The sequence below is a fragment of the Ascaphus truei genome, unplaced genomic scaffold (genome assembly GCF_040206685.1).
Source record: "Ascaphus truei isolate aAscTru1 unplaced genomic scaffold, aAscTru1.hap1 HAP1_SCAFFOLD_1618, whole genome shotgun sequence".
Lineage (NCBI taxonomy): Eukaryota > Metazoa > Chordata > Amphibia > Anura > Ascaphidae > Ascaphus > Ascaphus truei.
This window is the reverse complement of record NW_027454509.1, coordinates 42,501-64,384: the sequence shown is the minus strand read 5'-3', so window position 1 is coordinate 64,384 and position 21,884 is coordinate 42,501. Positions and strand designations below refer to the sequence as shown.

Genomic DNA, 21,884 nt, shown 5'->3' with positions numbered 1-21,884 from the left:
AGCGCCCGCCGGCCGCCGCGCGTACACAGAGCGCCCAGACACGCCTCTTCTTGTACTGACCTGGTAGCCACTTGGTGGCTGTACAGGCGGTCCGAGTCACTGGAGAAGACCCGCGCCAGGCCAAAGTCGGCTATCTTGAGGAGCCCAGTGGCGCTGATGAGAAGGTTTGCCGGCTTCAGGTCCTGTCAGAAAATGAGCAGAGGCTGGAGGGGGAGGTTGGCTCTGCGCCTGGCCGTGTATACCCCCTGTATACGTACTCTGTGCCTGGCCGTGATACCCCCTGTATACGTACTCTGTGCCTGGCCGTGATACCCCCTGTATACGTACTCTGCGCCTGGCCGTGTATGCCTGGCCGTGTATACCCCCTGTATACGTACTCTGTGCCTGGCCGTGTATACCCCCTGTATACGTACTCTGCGCCTGGCCGTGTATACCCCCTGTATACGTACTCTGCGCCTGGCCGTGTATACCCCCTGTATACGTACTCTGCGCCTGGCCGTGTATACCCCCTGTATACGTACTCTGCGCCTGGCCGTGTATACCCCCTGTATACGTACTCTGTGCCTGGCCGTGTATACCCCCTGTATACGTACTCTGCGCCTGGCCGTGTATACCCCCTGTATACGTACTCTGTGCCTGGCCGTGTATACCCCCTGTATACGTACTCTGCGCCTGGCCGTGTATACCCCCTGTATACGTACTCTGTGCCTGGCCGTGTATACCCCTGTATACGTACTCTGCGCCTGGCCGTGTATACCCCCTGTATACGTACTCTGTGCCTGGCCGGGTATACCCCCTGTATACGTACTCTGTGCCTGGCCGTGTATACCCCCTGTATACGTACTCTGTGCCTGGCCGGGTATACCCCCTCTATACGTACTCTGCGCCTGGCCGTGTATACCCCCTGTATACGTACTCTGTGCCTGGCCGTGTATACCCCCTGTATACGTACTCTGCGCCTGGCCGTGTATACCCCCTGTATACGTACTCTGCGCCTGGCCGTGTATACCCCCTGTATACGTACTCTGCGCCTGGCCGTGTATACCCCCTGTATACGTACTCTGTGCCTGGCCGTGTATACCCCCTGTATACGTACTCTGCGCCTGGCCGTGTATACCCCCTGTATACGTACTCTGTGCCTGGCCGTGTATACCCCCTGTATACGTACTCTGTGCCTGGCCGTGTATACCCCCTGTATACGTACTCTGTGCCTGGCCGTGTATACCCCCTGTATACGTACTCTGTGCCTGGCCGTGTATACCCCCTGTATACGTACTCTGTGCCTGGCCGTGTATACCCCCTGTATACGTACTCTGCGCCTGGCCGTGTATACCCCCTGTATACGTACTCTGTGTCTGGCCGTGTATACCCCCTGTATACGTACTCTGCGCCTGGCCGTGTATACCCCCTGTATACGTACTCTGCGCCTGGCCGTGTATACCCCCTGTATACGTACTCTGTGCCTGGCCGTGTATACCCCCTGTATACGTACTCTGCGCCTGGCCGTGTATACCCCCTGTATACGTACTCTGTGCCTGGCCGTGTATACCCCCTGTATACGTACTCTGCGCCTGGCCGTGTATACCCCCTGTATACGTACTCTGTGCCTGGCTGTGTATACCCCCTGTATACGTACTCTGCGCCTGGCCGTGTATACCCCCTGTATACGTACTCTGTGCCTGGCCGTGTATACCCCCTGTATACGTACTCTGTGCCTGGCCGTGAATACCCCCTGTATACGTACTCTGTGCCTGGCCGTGTATACCCCCTGTATACGTACTCTGCGCCTGGCCGTGTATACCCCCTGTATACGTACTCTGTGCCTGGCCGTGTATACCCCCTGTATACGTACTCTGCGCCTGGCCGTGTATACCCCCTGTATACGTACTCTGTGCCTGGCCGGGTATACCCCCTGTATACGTACTCTGTGCCTGGCCGTGTATACCCCCTGTATACGTACTCTGTGCCTGGCCGTGTATACCCCCTGTATACGTACTCTGTGCCTGGCGTGTATACCCCCTGTATACGTACTCTGCGCCTGGCCGTGTATACCCCCTGTATACGTACTCTGTGCCTGGCCGGGTATACCCCCTGTATACGTACTCTGTGCCTGGCCGTGTATACCCCCTGTATACGTACTCTGTGCCTGGCCGTGTATACCCCCTGTATACGTACTCTGTGCCTGGCCGTGTATACCCCCTGTATACGTACTCTGTGCCTGGCCGTGTATACCCCCTGTATACGTACTCTGCGCCTGGCCGTGTATACCCCCTGTATACGTACTCTGCGCCTGGCCGTGTATACCCCCTGTATACGTACTCTGCGCCTGGCCGTGTATACCCCCCTGTATACGTACTCTGCGCCTGGCCGTGTATACCCCCTGTATACGTACTCTGTGCCTGGCCGTGTATACCCCCTGTATACGTACTCTGTGCCTGGCCGTGTATACCCCCTGTATACGTACTCTGCGCCTGGCCGTGTATACCCCCTGTATACGTACTCTGTGCCTGGCCGTGTATACCCCCTGTATACGTACTCTGTGCCTGGTCGTGTATACCCCTGTATACGTACTCCGCGCCTGGCCGTGTATACCCCCTGTATACGTACTCTGCGCCTGGCCGTGTATACCGCCTGTATACGTACTCTGTGCCTGGCCGTGTATACCCCCTGTATACGTACTCTGTGCCTGGCCGTGTATACCCCCTGTATACATACTCTGTGCCTGGCCGTGTATACCCCCGTATACGTACTCTGCGCCTGGCCGGGTATACCCCCTGTATACGTACTCTGCGCCTGGCCGTGTATACCCCCTGTATACGTACTCTGCGCCTGGCGTGTATACCCCCTGTATACGTACTCTGCGCCTGGCCGGGTGTACCCCCTGTATACGTACTCTGCGCCTGGTCGTGTATACCCCCTGTATACGTACTCTGTGCCTGGCCGTGTATACCCCCTGTATACGTACTCTGTGCCTGGCCGTGTATACTCCCTGTATACGTACTCTGTGCCTGGCCGTGTATTCCCCTGTATACGTACTCTGTGCCTGGCCGTGTATACCCCCTGTATACGTACTCTGTGCCTGGCCGTGTATACCCCTGTATACGTACTCTGTGCCTGGCCGTGTATACCCCCTGTATACGTACTCTGTGCCTGGCCGTGTATACCCCCTGTATACGTACTCTGTGCCTGGTCGTGTATACCCCTGTATACGTACTCCGCGCCTGGCCGTGTATACCCCCTGTATACGTACTCTGCGCCTGGCCGTGTATACCGCCTGTATACGTACTCTGTGCCTGGCCGTGTATACCCCCTGTATACGTACTCTGCGCCTGGCCGTGTATACCCCCTGTATACGTACTCTGCGCCTGGCCGTGTATACCCCCTGTATACGTACTCTGCGCCTGGCCGTGTATACCCCCCTGTATACGTACTCTGCGCCTGGCCGTGTATACCCCCTGTATACGTACTCTGTGCCTGGCCGTGTATACCCCCTGTATACGTACTCTGTGCCTGGCCGTGTATACCCCCTGTATACGTACTCTGCGCCTGGCCGTGTATACCCCCTGTATACGTACTCTGTGCCTGGCCGTGTATACCCCCTGTATACGTACTCTGTGCCTGGTCGTGTATACCCCTGTATACGTACTCCGCGCCTGGCCGTGTATACCCCCTGTATACGTACTCTGCGCCTGGCCGTGTATACCGCCTGTATACGTACTCTGTGCCTGGCCGTGTATACCCCCTGTATACGTACTCTGTGCCTGGCCGTGTATACCCCCTGTATACATACTCTGTGCCTGGCCGTGTATACCCCCGTATACGTACTCTGCGCCTGGCCGGGTATACCCCCTGTATACGTACTCTGCGCCTGGCCGTGTATACCCCCTGTATACGTACTCTGCGCCTGGCGTGTATACCCCCTGTATACGTACTCTGCGCCTGGCCGTGTGTACCCCCTGTATACGTACTCTGCGCCTGGTCGTGTATACCCCCTGTATACGTACTCTGTGCCTGGCCGTGTATACCCCCTGTATACGTACTCTGTGCCTGGCCGTGTATACCCCCTGTATACGTACTCTGTGCCTGGCCGTGTATTCCCCCTGTATACGTACTCTGTGCCTGGCCGTGTATACCCCCTGTATACGTACTCTGTGCCTGGCCGTGTATACCCCCTGTATACGTACTCTGTGCCTGGCCGTGTATACCCCCTGTATACGTACTCTGTGCCTGGCCGTGTATACCCCCTGTATACGTACTCTGTGCCTGGTCGTGTATACCCCTGTATACGTACTCCGCGCCTGGCCGTGTATACCCCCTGTATACGTACTCTGCGCCTGGCCGTGTATACCGCCTGTATACGTACTCTGTGCCTGGCCGTGTATACCCCCTGTATACGTACTCTGTGCCTGGCCGTGTATACCCCCTGTATACATACTCTGTGCCTGGCCGTGTATACCCCCTGTATACGTATTCTGCGCCTGGCCGGGTATACCCCCTGTATACGTACTCTGCGCCTGGCCGTGTATACCCCCTGTATACGTACTCTGCGCCTGGCGTGTATACCCCCTGTATACGTACTCTGCGCCTGGCCGGGTGTACCCCCTGTATACGTACTCTGCGCCTGGTCGTGTATACCCCCTGTATACGTACTCTGTGCCTGGCCGTGTATACCCCCTGTATACGTACTCTGTGCCTGGCCGTGTATACCCCCTGTATACGTACTCTGTGCCTGGCCGTGTATTCCCCCTGTATACGTACTCTGTGCCTGGCCGTGTATACCCCCTGTATACGTACTCTGTGCCTGGCCGTGTATACCCCCTGTATACGTACTCTGTGCCTGGCCGTGTATACCCCCTGTATACGTACTCTGTGCCTGGCCGTGTATACCCCCTGTATACGTACTCTGCGCCTGGCCGTGTATACCCCCTGTATACGTACTCTGTGCCTGGCCGGGTATACCCCTGTATACGTACTCTGTGCCTGGCCGTGTATACCCCCTGTATACGTACTCTGTGCCTGGCCGTGTATACCCCCTGTATACGTACTCTGTGCCTGGCCGTGTATACCCCCTGTATACGTACTCTGCGCCTGGCCGTGTATACCCCCTGTATACGTACTCTGTGCCTGGCCGTGTATACCCCCTGTATACGTACTCTGTGCCTGGCCGTGTATACCCCCTGTATACGTACTCTGTGCCTGGTCGTGTATACCCCCTGTATACGTACTCTGTGCCTGGCCGTGTATACCCCCCTGTATACGTACTCTGTGCCTGGCCGTGTATACCCCCTGTATACGTACTCTGCGCCTGGCCGTGTATACCCCCTGTATACGTACTCTGCGCCTGGCCGTGTATACCCCCTGTATACGTACTCTGCGCCTGGCCGTGTATACCCCCTGTATACGTACTCTGCGCCTGGCCGTGTATACCCCCTGTATACGTACTCTGCGCCTGGCCGTGTATACCCCCTGTATACGTACTCTGTGCCTGGCCGTGTATACCCCCTGTATACGTACTCTGTGCCTGGCCGTGTATACCCCCTGTATACGTACTCTGCGCCTGGCCGTGTATACCCCGTGTATACGTACTCTGTGCCTGGCCGTGTATACCCCCTGTATACGTACTCTGTGCCTGGTCGTGTATACCCCTGTATACGTACTCTGCGCCTGGCCGTGTATACCCCCTGTATACGTACTCTGCGCCTGGCCATGTATACCCCCTGTATACGTACTCTGTGCCTGGCCGTGTATACCCCCTGTATACGTACTCTGCCCCTGGCCGTGTATACCCCCTGTATACGTACTCTGTGCCTGGCCGTGTATACCCCCTGTATACGTACTCTGTGCCTGGCCGTGTATACCCCCTGTATACGTACTCTGTGCCTGGCCGTGTATACCCCCTGTATACATACTCTGTGCCTGGCCGTGTATACCCCCTGTATACGTACTCTGCGCCTGGCCGGGTATACCCCCTGTATACGTACTCTGCGCCTGGCCGTGTATACCCCCTGTATACGTACTCTGCGCCTGGCGTGTATACCCCCTGTATACGTACTCTGCGCCTGGCCGGGTGTACCCCCTGTATACGTACTCTGCGCCTGGTCGTGTATACCCCCTGTATACGTACTCTGTGCCTGGCCGTGTATACCCCCTGTATACGTACTCTGTGCCTGGCCGTGTATACCCCCTGTATACGTACTCTGTGCCTGGCCGTGTATTCCCCCTGTATACGTACTCTGTGCCTGGCCGTGTATACCCCCTGTATACGTACTCTGCGCCTGGCCGTGTATACCCCCTGTATACGTACTCTGCGCCTGGCCGTGTATACCCCCTGTATACGTACTCTGTGCCTGGCCGTGTATACCCCCTGTATACGTACTCTGTGCCTGGTCGGGTATACCCCCTGTATACGTACTCTGCGCCTGGCCGTGTATACCCCCTGTATACGTACTCTGTGCCTGGCCGTGTATACCCCCTGTATACGTACTCTGTGCCTGGCCGTGTATACCCCCTGTATACGTACTCTGCGCCTGGCCGTGTATACCCCCTGTATACGTACTCTGTGCCTGGCCGTGCATACCCCCTGTATACGTACTCTGCGCCTGGCCGTGTATACCCCCTGTATACGTACTCTGTGCCTGGCCGTGTATACCCCCTGTATACGTACTCTGTGCCTGGCCGGGTATACCCCATGTCTTACCCCCTGTATACGTACTCTGTGCCTGGCCGTGTATACCCCCTGTATACGTACTCTGTGCCTGGCCGTGTATACCCCATGTCTTACCCCCTGTATACGTACTCTGTGCCTGGCCGTGTATACCCCCTGTACGTACTCTGCGCCTGGCCGTGTATACCCCCTGTATACGTACTCTGCGCCTGGCCGTGTATACCCCCTGTATACGTACTCTGTGCCTGGCCGTGTATACCCCCTGTATACGTACTCTGTGCCTGGCCGTGTATACCCCCTGTATACGTACTCTGCGCCTGGCCGTGTATACCCCTTGTATACGTACTCTGCGCCTGGCCGTGTATACCCCCTGTATACGTACTCTGTGCCTGGCCGTGTATACCCCCTGTATACGTACTCTGCGCCTGGCCGTGTATACCCCCTGTATACGTACTCTGTGCCTGGCCGTGTATACCCCCTGTATACGTACTCTGCGCCTGGCCGTGTATACCCCCTGTATACGTACTCTGTGCCTGGCCGTGTATACCCCCTGTATACGTACTCTGTGCCTGGCTGTGTATACCCCCTGTATACGTACTCTGTGCCTGGCTGTGTATACCCCCTGTATACGTACTCTGTGCCTGGCCGTGTATACCCCCTGTATACGTACTCTGTGCCTGGCCGTGTATACCCCCTGTATACGTACTCTGCGCCTGGCCGTGTATACCTCCTGTATACGTACTCTGTGCCTGGCCGTGTATACCCCCTGTATACGTACTCTGCGCCTGGCCGTGTATACCCCCTGTATACGTACTCTGCGCCTGGCCGTGTATACCCCCTGTATACGTACTCTGTGCCTGGCCGTGTATACCCCCTGTATACGTACTCTGTGCCTGGCCGTGTATACCCCCTGTATACGTACTCTGTGCCTGGCCGTGTATACCCCCTGTATACGTACTCTGTGCCTGGCCGTGTATACCCCCTGAATACGTACTCTGTGCCTGGCCGTGTATACCTCCTGTATACGTACTCTGTGCCTGGCCGTGTATACCTCCTGTATACGTACTCTGTGCCTGGCCGTGTATACCCCCTGTATACGTACTCTGTGCCTGGCCGGGTATACCCCCTGTATACGTACTCTGCGCCTGGCCGTATATACCCCCTGTATACGTACTCTGTGCCTGGCCGTGTATACCCCCTGTATACGTACTCTGCGCCTGGCCGTGTATACCCCCTGTATACGTACTCTGCGCCTGGCCGTGTATACCCCCTGTATACGTACTCTGTGCCTGGCTGTGTATACCCCCTGTATACGTACTCTGTGCCTGGCCGTGTATACCCCCTGTATACGTACTCTGAGCCTGGCCGTGTATACCCCCTGTATATGTACTCTGCGCCTGGCCGTGTATACCCCCTGTATACGTACTCTGCGCCTGGCCGTGTATACCCCCTGTATACGTACTCTGTGCCTGGCCGTGTATACCCCCTGTATACGTACTCTGTGCCTGGCCATGTATACCCCCTGTATACGTACTCTGTGCCTGGCCGTGTATACCCCCTGTATACGTACTCTGTGCCTGGCCGTGTATACCCCCTGTATACGTACTCTGTGCCTGGCCGTGTATACCCCCTGTATACGTACTCTGCGCCTGGCCGGGTATACCCCCTGTATACGTACTCTGTGCCTGGCCGTGTATACCCCCTGTATACGTACTCTGTGCCTGGCCGTGTATACCCCCTGTATACGTACTCTGCGCCTGGCCGTGTATACCCCCTGTATACGTACTCTGTGCCTGGCCGTGTATACCCCCTGTATAAGTACTCTGCGCCTGGCCGTGTATACCCCCTGTATAAGTATTCTGTGCCTGGCCGTGTATACCCCCTGTATACGTACTCTGCGCCTGGCCGTGTATACCCCCTGTATACGTACTCTGCGCCTGGCCGTGTATACCCCCTGTATACGTACTCTGTGCCTGGCCGTGTATACCCCCTGTATACGTACTCTGTGCCTGGCCGTGTATACCCCCTGTATACGTACTCTGCGTCTGGCCGTGTATACCCCCTGTATACGTACTCTGTGCCTGGCCGTGTATACCCCCTGTATACGTACTCTGCGCCTGGCCGTGTATACCCCCTGTATACGTACTCTGCGCCTGGCCGTGTATACCCCCTGTATACGTACTCTGCGCCTGGCCGTGTATACCCCCCTGTATACGTACGCTGCGCCTGGCCGTGTATACCCCCTGTATACGTACTCTGTGCCTGGCCGTGTATACCCCCTGTATACGTACTCTGTGCCTGGCCGTGTATACCCCCCTGTATACGTACTCTGCGCCTGGCCGTGTATACCCCCTGTATACGTACTCTGTGCCTGGCCGTGTATACCCCCTGTATACGTACTCTGCGCCTGGCCGTGTATACCCCCTGTATACGTACTCTGTGCCTGGCTGTGTATACCCCCTGTATACGTACTCTGTGCCTGGCCGTGTATACCCCCTGTATACGTACTCTGTGCCTGGCCGTGTATACCCCCTGTATACGTACTCTGCGCCTGGCCGTGTATACCCCCCTGTATACGTACTCTGCGCCTGGCCGGGTATACCCCCTGTATACGTACTCTGTGCCTGGCCGTGTATACCCCCTGTATACGTACTCTGCGCCTGGCCGTGTATACCCCCCTGTATACGTACTCTGCGCCTGGCCGTGTATACCCCCTGTATACGTACTCTGCGCCTGGCCGTGTATACCCCCTGTATACGTACTCTGTGCCTGGCCGTGTATACCCCTGTATACATACTCTGTGCCTGGCCGTGTATACCCCCTGTATACGTACTCTGTGCCTGGCCGTGTATACCCCCTGTATACGTACTCTGTGCCTGGCCGTGTATACCCCCTGTATACGTACTCTGCGCCTGGCCGTGTATACCCCCTGTATACGTACTCTGCGCCTGGCCGTGTATACCCCCTGTATACGTACTCTGCGCCTGGCCGTGTATACCCCCTGTATATGTACTCTGCGCCTGGCCGGGTATACCCCCTGTATACGTACTCTGTGCCTGGCCGTGTATACCCCCCTGTATACGTACTCTGCGCCTGGCCGGGTATACCCCCTGTATACGTACTCTGTGCCTGGCCGTGTATACCCCCTGTATACATACTCTGTGCCTGGCTGTGTATACCCCCTGTATACGTACTCTGTGCCTGGCCGGGTATACCCCCTGTATATGTACTCTGCGCCTGGCCGTGTAAACCCCCTGTATACGTACTCTGTGCCTGGCCGTGTATACCCCCCTGTATACGTACTCTGCGCCTGGCCGGGTATACCCCCTGTATATGTACTCTGCGCCTGGCCGTGTATACCCCCTGTATACGTACTCTGTGCCTGGCCGAGTATACCCCCTGTATACCCCCTGTATACGTACTCTGAGCCTGGCCGGGTATACCCCCTGTATACGTACTCTGCGCCTGGCCGTGTATACCCCCTGTATACGTACTCTGTGCCTGGCCGGGTATACCCCCTGTATACGTACTCTGTGCCTGGCCGTGTATACCCCCTGTATACGTACTCTGAGCCTGGTCGTGTATACCCCCTGTATAAGTACTCTGTGCCTGGCCGTGTATACCCCCTGTATACGTACTCTGCGCCTGGCCGTGTATACCCCCCTGTATACGTACTCAGCACCTGGTCGTGTATACCCCTGTATACGTACTCTGCACCTGGCCGTGTATACCCCCTGTATACGTACTCTGCGCCTGGCCGTGTATACCCCCTGTATACGTACTCTGTGCCTGGCCGTGTATACCCCCTGTATACGTACTCTGCGCCTGGTCGTGTATACCCCCTGTATACGTACTCTGCGCCTGGCCGTGTATACCCCCTGTATACGTACTCTGTGCCTGGCCGTGTATACCCCCTGTATACGTACTCTGTGCCTGGCCGTGTATACCCCCTGTATACGTACTCTGCGCCTGGCCGTGTATACCCCCTGTATACGTACTCTGCGCCTGGCCGTGTATACCCCCTGTATACGTACTCTGCGCCTGGCCGTGTATACCCCCTGTATACGTACTCTGTGCCTGGCTGTGTATACCCCCTGTATACGTACTCTGCGCCTGGCCGGGTATACCCCCTGTATACGTACTCTGTGCCTGGTCGTGTATACCCCCTGTATACGTACTCTGCGCCTGGCCGTGTATACCCCCTGTATACGTACTCTGTGCCTGGCCGTGTATACCCCCTGTATACGTACTCTGCGCCTGGCCGTGTATACCCCCTGTATACGTACTCTGCGCCTGGGCCGTGTATACCCCCTGTATACGTACTCTGCGCCTGGCCGTGTATACCCCCTGTATACGTACTCTGCGCCTGGCCGTGTATACCCCCTGTATACGTACTCTGCGCCTGGCCGTGTATACCCCCTGTATACGTACTCTGCGCCTGGCCGTGTATACCCCCTGTATACGTACTCTGCGCCTGGCCGTGTATACCCCCTGTATACGTACTCTGTGCCTGGCCGTGTATTCCCCCTGTATACGTACTCTGTGCCTGGCCGTGTATACCCCCTGTATACGTACTCTGTGCCTGGCCGTGTATACCCCCTGTATACGTACTCTGTGCCTGGCCGTGTATACCTCCTGTATACGTACTCTGTGCCTGGCCGTGTATACCCCCCTGTATACGTACTCTGTGCCTGGCCGTGTATACCTCCTGTATACGTACTCTGTGCCTGGCCGTGTATACCCCCTGTATACGTACTCTGCGCCTGGCCGGGTATACCCCCTGTATACGTACTCTGTGCCTCGCCGTGTATACCCCCTGTATACGTACTCTGTGCCTGGCCGGGTATACCCCCTGTATACGTACTCTGCGCCTGGCCGTGTATACCCCCTGTATACGTACTCTGTGCCTGGCCGTGTATACCCCCTGTATACGTACTCTGCGCCTGGCCGTGTATACCCCCTGTATACGTACTCTGTGCCTGGCCGTGTATACCCCCTGTATACGTACTCTGCGCCTGGCCGTGTATACCCCCTGTATACGTACTCTGCGCCTGGCCGTGTATACCCCCTGTATACGTACTCTGTGCCTGGCTGTGTATACCCCCTGTATACGTACTCGGGCCTGGCCGTGTATACCCCCTGTATACGTACTCTGTGCCTGGCCGTGTATACCCCCTGTATATGTACTCTGCGCCTGGCCGTGTATACCCCCTGTATACGTACTCTGTGCCTGGCCGTGTATACCCCCTGTATACGTACTCTGTGCCTGGCCGTGTATACCCCCTGTATACGTACTCTGTGCCTGGCCGGGTATACCCCCTGTATACGTACTCTGAGCCTGGTCGTGTATACCCCCTGTATACGTACTCTGTGCCTGGCCGTGTATACCCCCTGTATACGTACTCTGCGCCTGGCCGTGTATACCCCCCTATATACGTACTCTGCGCCTGGCCGTGTATACCCCCCTGTATACGTACTCTGTGCCTGGCCGTGTATACCCCCTGTATACGTACTCTGTGCCTGGCCGTGTATACCCCCTGTATACGTACTCTGCGCCTGGCCGTGTATACCCCCTGTATACGTACTCTGTGCCTGGCCGTGTATACCCCCTGTATACGTACTCTGCGCCTGGCCGTGTATACCCCCTGTATATGTACTCTGCGCCTGGCCGTGTATACCCCCTGTATACGTACTCTGTGCCTGGCCGTGTATACCCCCTGTATACGTACTCTGCGCCTGGCCGTGTATACCCCCTGTATATGTACTCTGCGCCTGGCCGTGTATACCCCCTGTATACGTACTCTGCGCCTGGTCGTGTATACCCCCTGTATACGTACTCTGCGCCTGGCCGTGAATACCCCCTGTATACGTACTCTGCGCCTGGCCGTGTATACCCCCTGTATACGTACTCTGTGCCTGGCCGTGTATACCCCCTGTATACGTACTCTGCGCCTGGCCGTGTATACCCCCTGTATACGTACTCTGTGCCTGGCCGTGTATACCCCCTGTATACGTACTCTGCGCCTGGCCGTGTATACCCCCCTGTATACGTACTCTGCGCCTGGCCGTGTATACCCCCTGTATACGTACTCTGCGCCTGGCCGTGTATACCCCCTGTATACGTACTCTGCGCCTGGCCGTGTATACCCCCTGTATACGTACTCTGTGCCTGGCCGTGTATACCCCCTGTATACGTACTCTGCGCCTGGCCGTGTATACCCCCTGTATACGTACTCTGTGCCTCGCCGTGTATACCCCCTGTATACGTACTCTGCGCCTGGCCGGGTATACCCCCTGTATACGTACTCTGCGCCTGGCCGTGTATACCCCCTGTATACGTACTCTGCGCCTGGCCGTGTATACCCCCTGTATACGTACTCTGCGCCTGGCCGTGTATACCCCCTGTATACGTACTCTGCGCCTGGCCGTGTATACCCCCTGTATACGTACTCTGCGCCTGGCCGTGTATACCCCCCTGTATACGTACTCTGCGCCTGGCCGTGTATACCCCCTGTATACGTACTCTGCGCCTGGCCGTGTATACCCCCTGTATACGTACTCTGTGCCTGGCCGTGTATACCCCCTGTATACGTACTCTGCGCCTGGCCGTGTATACCCCCTGTATACGTACTCTGTGCCTCGCCGTGTATACCCCCTGTATACGTACTCTGCGCCTGGCCGGGTATACCCCCTGTATACGTACTCTGCGCCTGGCCGTGTATACCCCCTGTATACGTACTCTGCGCCTGGCCGTGTATACCCCCTGTATACGTACTCTGCGCCTGGCCGTGTATACCCCCTGTATACGTACTCTGCGCCTGGCCGTGTATACCCCCTGTATACGTACTCTGCGCCTGGCCGTGTATACCCCCTGTATACGTACTCTGCGCCTGGCCGTGTATACCCCCTGTATACGTACTCTGTGCCTGGCCGTGTATACCCCCTGTATACGTACTCTGTGCCTGGCCGTGTATACCCCCTGTATACGTACTCTGTGCCTGGCCGTGTATACCCCCTGTATACGTACTCTGTGCCTGGCTGTGTATACCCCCTGTATACGTACTCTGCGCCTGGCCGTGTATACCCCCTGTATACGTACTCTGTGCCTGGCTGTGTATACCCCCTGTATACGTACTCTGTGCCTGGCCGGGTATACCCCCTGTATACATACTCTGTGCCTGGCCGGGTATAACCCCTCTATACGTACTCTGCGCCTGGCCGTGTATACCCCCTGTATACGTACTCTGTGCCTGGCCGTGTATACCCCCTGTATACGTACTCTGTGCCTGGCCGGGTATACCCCCTCTATACGTACTCAGCGCCTGGCCGTGTATACCGCCTGTATACGTACTCTGCCCTGGCCGTGTATACCCCCTGTATACGTACTCTGTGCCTGGCCGTGTATACCCCCTGTATACGCACTCTGTGCCTGGTCGTGTATACCCCCTGTATACGTACTCTGCGCCTGGCGTGTATACCCCCAGTATACGTACTCTGCGCCTGGCCGTGTATACCCCCTCTATACGTACTCTGTGCCTGGTCGTGTATACCCCCTGTATACGCACTCTGTGCCTGGTCGTGTATACCCCCTGTATACGTACTCTGCGCCTGGCGTGTATACCCCCTGTATACGTACTCTGCGCCTGGCCGTGTATACCCCCTGTATACGTACTCTGTGCCTGGCCGTGTATACCCCCTGTATACGTACTCTGTGCCTGGCCGTGTATACCCCCTGTATACGTACTCTGCGCCTGGCCGGGTATACCCCCTGTATACGTACTCTGTGCCTCGCCGTGTATACCCCCTGTATATGTACTCTGTGCCTGGCCGTGTATACCCCCTGTATACGTACTCTGTGCCTGGCCGTGTATACCCCCTGTATACGTACTCTGTGCCTGGCCGTGTATACCCCCTGTATATGTACTCTGTGCCTGGCCGTGTATACCCCCTGTATACGTACTCTGTGCCTGGCCGTGTATACCCCCTGTATACGTACTCTGTGCCTCGCCGTGTATACCCCCTGTATACGTACTCTGTGCCTGGCCGTGTATACCCCCTGTATACGTACTCTGCGCCTGGCCGGGTATACCCCCTGTATACGTACTCTGTGCCTGGCCGGGTATACCCCCCTGTATACGTACTCTGTGCCTCGCCGTGTATACCCCCTGTATACGTACTCTGCGCCTGGCCGGGTATACCCCCTGTATACGTACTCTGTGCCTGGCCGGGTATACCCCCTGTATACGTACTCTGTGCCTGGCCGTGTATACCCCCCTGTATACGTACTCTGCGCCTGGCCGGGTATACCCCCTGTATACGTACTCTGTGCCTGGCCGTGTATACCCCCTGTATACGTACTCTGCGCCTGGCCGGGTATACCCCCTGTATACGTACTCTGTGCCTGGCCGGGTATACCCCCCTGTATACGTACTCTGTGCCTGGCCTTGTATACCCCCTGTATACGTACTCTGCGCCTGGCCGTGTATACCCCCTGTATACGTACTCTGTGCCTGGCCGTGTATACCCCCTGTATACGTACTCTGCGCCTGGCCGTGTATACCCCCTGTATACGTACTCTGCGCCTGGCCGGGTATACCCCCTGTATACGTACTCTGTGCCTGGCCGTGTATACCCCCTGTATACGTACTCTGTGCCTGGCCGTGTATACCCCCTGTATACGTACTCTGTGCCTGGCCGTGTATACCCCCTGTATACGTACTCTGTGCCTGGCCGTGTATACCCCCTGTATACGTACTCTGCGCCTGGCCGGGTATACCCCCCTGTATACGTACTCTGCGCCTGGCCGGGTATACCCCCAGTATACGTTCTCTGCGCCTGGCTGTGTATACCCCCTGTATACGTACTCTGCGCCTGGCCGTGTATACCCCCTGTATACGTACTCTGTGCCTGGCCGTGTATACCCCCTGTACGTACTCTGCGCCTGGCCGTGTATACCCCCTGTATACGTACTCTGCGCCTGGCCGTGTATACCCCCTGTATACGTACTCTGCACCTGGCCGTGTATACCCCCTGTATACGTACTCTGCGCCTGGCCGTGTATACCCCCTGTATACGTACTCTGGCCTGGCGTGTATACCCCCTGTATACGTACTCTGCGCCTGGCCGTGTATACCCCCTGTATACGTACTCTGTGCCTGGCCGTGTATACCCCCTGTATACGTACTCTGTGCCTGGCCGTGTAAACCCCCTGTATACGTACTCTGTGCCTGGCCGTGTATACCCCCTGTATACGTACTCTGCGCCTGGCCGTGTATACCCCCTGTATACGTACTCTGCGCCTGGCCGTGTATACCCCCTGTATACGTACTCTGGCCTGGCGTGTATACCCCCTGTATACGTACTCTGCGCCTGGCCGTGTATACCCCCTGTATACGTACTCTGCGCCTGGCCGTGTATACCCCCTGTATACGTACTCTGGCCTGGCGTGTATACCCCCTGTATACGTACTCTGCGCCTGGCCGTGTATACCCCCTGTATACGTACTCTGCGCCTGGCCGTGTATACCCCCTGTATACGTACTCTGCGCCTGGCCGTGTATACCCCCTGTATACGTACTCTGTGTCTGGCCGTGTATACCCCCTGTATACGTACTCTGCGCCTGGTCGTGTATACCCCTGTATACGTACTCTGCGCCTGGCCGGGTATACCCCCTGTATACGTACTCTGTGCCTGGCCGGGTATACCCCCTGTATACGTACTCTGCGCCTGGCCGGGTATACCCCCTGTATACGTACTCTGTGTCTGGCCGTGTATACCCCCTGTATACGTACTCTGTGCCTGGCCGAGTATACCCCCTGTATACGTACTCTGAGCCTGGTCGTGTATACCCCCTGTATACGTACTCTGTGCCTGGCCGGGTATACCCCCTGTATACGTACTCTGTGCCTGGCCGTGTATACCCCCTGTATACGTACTCTGCGCCTGGTCGTGTATACCCCCTGTATACGTACTCTGCGCCTGGCCAGGTATACCCCCTGTATACGTACTCTGTGCCTGGCCGGGTATACCCCCTGTATACGTACTCTGCGCATGGTCGTGTATACCCCCTGTATACGTACTCTGCGCCTGGCCGTGTATACCCCCTGTATACGTACTCTGCGCCTGGCCGTGTATACCCCCTGTATACGTACTCTGCGCCTGGCCGTGTATACCCCCTGTATACGTACTCTGCGCCTGGCCGTGTATACCCCCCTGTATACGTACTCTGCGCCTGGCCGTGTATACCCCCTGTATACGTACTCTGCGCCTGGCCGTGTATACCCCCTGTATACGTACTCTGTGCCTGGCCGTGTATACCCCCTGTATACGTACTCTGCGCCTGGCCGTGTATACCCCCTGTATACGTACTCTGTGCCTCGCCGTGTATACCCCCTGTATACGTACTCTGCGCCTGGCCGGGTATACCCCCTGTATACGTACTCTGCGCCTGGCCGTGTATACCCCCTGTATACGTACTCTGCGCCTGGCCGTGTATACCCCCTGTATACGTACTCTGCGCCTGGCCGTGTATACCCCCTGTATACGTACTCTGCGCCTGGCCGTGTATACCCCCTGTATACGTACTCTGCGCCTGGCCGTGTATACCCCCTGTATACGTACTCTGCGCCTGGCCGTGTATACCCCCTGTATACGTACTCTGTGCCTGGCCGTGTATACCCCCTGTATACGTACTCTGTGCCTGGCCGTGTATACCCCCTGTATACGTACTCTGTGCCTGGCCGTGTATACCCCCTGTATACGTACTCTGTGCCTGGCTGTGTATACCCCCTGTATACGTACTCTGCGCCTGGCCGTGTATACCCCCTGTATACGTACTCTGTGCCTGGCTGTGTATACCCCCTGTATACGTACTCTGTGCCTGGCCGGGTATACCCCCTGTATACATACTCTGTGCCTGGCCGGGTATAACCCCTCTATACGTACTCTGCGCCTGGCCGTGTATACCCCCTGTATACGTACTCTGTGCCTGGCCGTGTATACCCCCTGTATACGTACTCTGTGCCTGGCCGGGTATACCCCCTCTATACGTACTCAGCGCCTGGCCGTGTATACCGCCTGTATACGTACTCTGCCCTGGCCGTGTATACCCCCTGTATACGTACTCTGTGCCTGGCCGTGTATACCCCCTGTATACGCACTCTGTGCCTGGTCGTGTATACCCCCTGTATACGTACTCTGCGCCTGGCGTGTATACCCCCAGTATACGTACTCTGCGCCTGGCCGTGTATACCCCCTCTATACGTACTCTGTGCCTGGTCGTGTATACCCCCTGTATACGCACTCTGTGCCTGGTCGTGTATACCCCCTGTATACGTACTCTGCGCCTGGCGTGTATACCCCCTGTATACGTACTCTGCGCCTGGCCGTGTATACCCCCTGTATACGTACTCTGTGCCTGGCCGTGTATACCCCCTGTATACGTACTCTGTGCCTGGCCGTGTATACCCCCTGTATACGTACTCTGCGCCTGGCCGGGTATACCCCCTGTATACGTACTCTGTGCCTCGCCGTGTATACCCCCTGTATATGTACTCTGTGCCTGGCCGTGTATACCCCCTGTATACGTACTCTGTGCCTGGCCGTGTATACCCCCTGTATACGTACTCTGTGCCTGGCCGTGTATACCCCCTGTATATGTACTCTGTGCCTGGCCGTGTATACCCCCTGTATACGTACTCTGTGCCTGGCCGTGTATACCCCCTGTATACGTACTCTGTGCCTCGCCGTGTATACCCCCTGTATACGTACTCTGTGCCTGGCCGTGTATACCCCCTGTATACGTACTCTGCGCCTGGCCGGGTATACCCCCTGTATACGTACTCTGTGCCTGGCCGGGTATACCCCCCTGTATACGTACTCTGTGCCTCGCCGTGTATACCCCCTGTATACGTACTCTGCGCCTGGCCGGGTATACCCCCTGTATACGTACTCTGTGCCTGGCCGGGTATACCCCCTGTATACGTACTCTGTGCCTGGCCGTGTATACCCCCCTGTATACGTACTCTGCGCCTGGCCGGGTATACCCCCTGTATACGTACTCTGTGCCTGGCCGTGTATACCCCCTGTATACGTACTCTGCGCCTGGCCGGGTATACCCCCTGTATACGTACTCTGTGCCTGGCCGGGTATACCCCCCTGTATACGTACTCTGTGCCTGGCCTTGTATACCCCCTGTATACGTACTCTGCGCCTGGCCGTGTATACCCCCTGTATACGTACTCTGTGCCTGGCCGTGTATACCCCCTGTATACGTACTCTGCGCCTGGCCGTGTATACCCCCTGTATACGTACTCTGCGCCTGGCCGGGTATACCCCCTGTATACGTACTCTGTGCCTGGCCGTGTATACCCCCTGTATACGTACTCTGTGCCTGGCCGTGTATACCCCCTGTATACGTACTCTGTGCCTGGCCGTGTATACCCCCTGTATACGTACTCTGTGCCTGGCCGTGTATACCCCCTGTATACGTACTCTGCGCCTGGCCGGGTATACCCCCCTGTATACGTACTCTGCGCCTGGCCGGGTATACCCCCAGTATACGTTCTCTGCGCCTGGCTGTGTATACCCCCTGTATACGTACTCTGCGCCTGGCCGTGTATACCCCCTGTATACGTACTCTGTGCCTGGCCGTGTATACCCCCTGTACGTACTCTGCGCCTGGCCGTGTATACCCCCTGTATACGTACTCTGCGCCTGGCCGTGTATACCCCCTGTATACGTACTCTGCACCTGGCCGTGTATACCCCCTGTATACGTACTCTGCGCCTGGCCGTGTATACCCCCTGTATACGTACTCTGGCCTGGCGTGTATACCCCCTGTATACGTACTCTGCGCCTGGCCGTGTATACCCCCTGTATACGTACTCTGTGCCTGGCCGTGTATACCCCCTGTATACGTACTCTGTGCCTGGCCGTGTAAACCCCCTGTATACGTACTCTGTGCCTGGCCGTGTATACCCCCTGTATACGTACTCTGCGCCTGGCCGTGTATACCCCCTGTATACGTACTCTGCGCCTGGCCGTGTATACCCCCTGTATACGTACTCTGGCCTGGCGTGTATACCCCCTGTATACGTACTCTGCGCCTGGCCGTGTATACCCCCTGTATACGTACTCTGCGCCTGGCCGTGTATACCCCCTGTATACGTACTCTGGCCTGGCGTGTATACCCCCTGTATACGTACTCTGCGCCTGGCCGTGTATACCCCCTGTATACGTACTCTGCGCCTGGCCGTGTATACCCCCTGTATACGTACTCTGCGCCTGGCCGTGTATACCCCCTGTATACGTACTCTGTGTCTGGCCGTGTATACCCCCTGTATACGTACTCTGCGCCTGGTCGTGTATACCCCTGTATACGTACTCTGCGCCTGGCCGGGTATACCCCCTGTATACGTACTCTGTGCCTGGCCGGGTATACCCCCTGTATACGTACTCTGCGCCTGGCCGGGTATACCCCCTGTATACGTACTCTGTGTCTGGCCGTGTATACCCCCTGTATACGTACTCTGTGCCTGGCCGAGTATACCCCCTGTATACGTACTCTGAGCCTGGCCGTGTATACCCCCTGTATACGTACTCTGTGTCTGGCCGTGTATACCCCCTGTATACGTACTCTGTGTCTGGCCGTGTATACCCCCTGTATACGTACTCTGTGCCTGGCCGAGTATACCCCCTGTATACGTACTCTGAGCCTGGCCGTGTATACCCCCTGTATACGTACTCTGCGCCTGGCCGTGTATACCCCCTGTATACGTACTCTGTGTCTGGCCGTGTATACCCCCTGTATACGTACTCTGCGCCTGGTCGTGTATACCCCTGTATACGTACTCTGCGCCTGGCCGGGTATACCCCCTGTATACGTACTCTGTGCCTGGCCGGGTATACCCCCTGTATACGTACTCTGCGCCTGGCCGGGTATACCCCCTGTATACGTACTCTGTGTCTGGCCGTGTATACCCCCTGTATACGTACTCTGTGCCTGGCCGAGTATACCCCCTGTATACGTACTCTGAGCCTGGTCGTGTATACCCCCTGTATACGTACTCTGTGCCTGGCCGGGTATACCCCCTGTATACGTACTCTGTGCCTGGCCGGGTATACCCCCTGTATACGTACTCTGCGCATGGTCGTGTATACCCCCTGTATACGTACTCTGTGCCTGGCCGGGTATACCCCCTGTATACGTACTCTGTGCCTTGTCGTGTATACCCCCTATATACGTACTCTGCGCCTGGCCGTGTATACCCCCTGTATACGTACTCTGTGTCTGGCCGTGTATACCCCCTGTATACGTACTCTGCGCCTGGCCGTGTATACCCCCTGTATACGTACTCTGTGCCTGGCCGTGTATACCCCCTGTATACGTACTCTGTGCCTGGCCGTGTATACCCCCTGTATACGTACTCTGTGCCTGGCCGTGTATACCCCCTGTATACGTACTCTGTGCATGATGGAATTCTCATGGCAGAACTTCACCCCTTTCAGCAGCATCATCATGTAACCTTTGACCTGGGCTTCGGTCAGTGGCTGGTCAGAATTCCTGATCACCTCAGAGAGGTCGGAGAGCATGTACTCAAAGACCAGTACGAACCCCGTCCCATGAGGGAAGACCTCCCTCAGTTTCACCACCTGTGGAGAGACCCCAAAACTGAGAGGTGACCCCGACACCGCAAAGTGACCCAAGGAGCAACCCATTTTGTCACCCAACCTGCAGTGACACGGTGACAACTAACCCTCCCTGCGGTGACACGGTGACAACTAACCCTCCCTGCGGTGACACGGTGACAACTAACCCTCCCTGCAGTGACATGGAAGAGACCTGTCCCTCCCTGCGGTGACACGGTGACAACTAACCCTCCCTGCGGTGACACGGTGACAACTAACCCTCCCTGCGGTGACACGGTGACAACTAACCCTCCCTGCGGTGACATGGAAGAGACCTGTCCCTCCCTGCGGTGACACGGTGACAACTAACCCTCCCTGCGGTGACACGGTGACACCTAACCGTCCCTGCGGTGACATGGAAGAGACCTGTCCCTCCCTGCGGTGACACGGTGACACCTAACCGTCCCTGAGGTGACACGGAAGAGACCTGTCCCTCCCTGCGGTGACACCGTGACACCTAACCCTCCCTGCGGTGACACAGTGACACCTAACCCTCCCTGCGGTGACACAGAAGAGACCTGTCCCTCCCTGC

At 56.9% G+C, this 21,884-nt stretch overlaps 1 protein-coding gene across 1 annotated transcript in view; it reads right to left on the bottom strand.

The window, feature by feature from the left end:
- The window catches only part of LOC142476621 (cyclin-dependent kinase 20-like), a 46,559-nt gene that overhangs the window by 3,165 nt on the left and 21,510 nt on the right, over window positions 1-21,884 (bottom strand). The window contains 2 exon segments of the mRNA XM_075581838.1: window positions 61-182; window positions 21,128-21,316. Of these exon segments, the coding sequence (XP_075437953.1) occupies window positions 61-182; window positions 21,128-21,316 (311 nt within the window).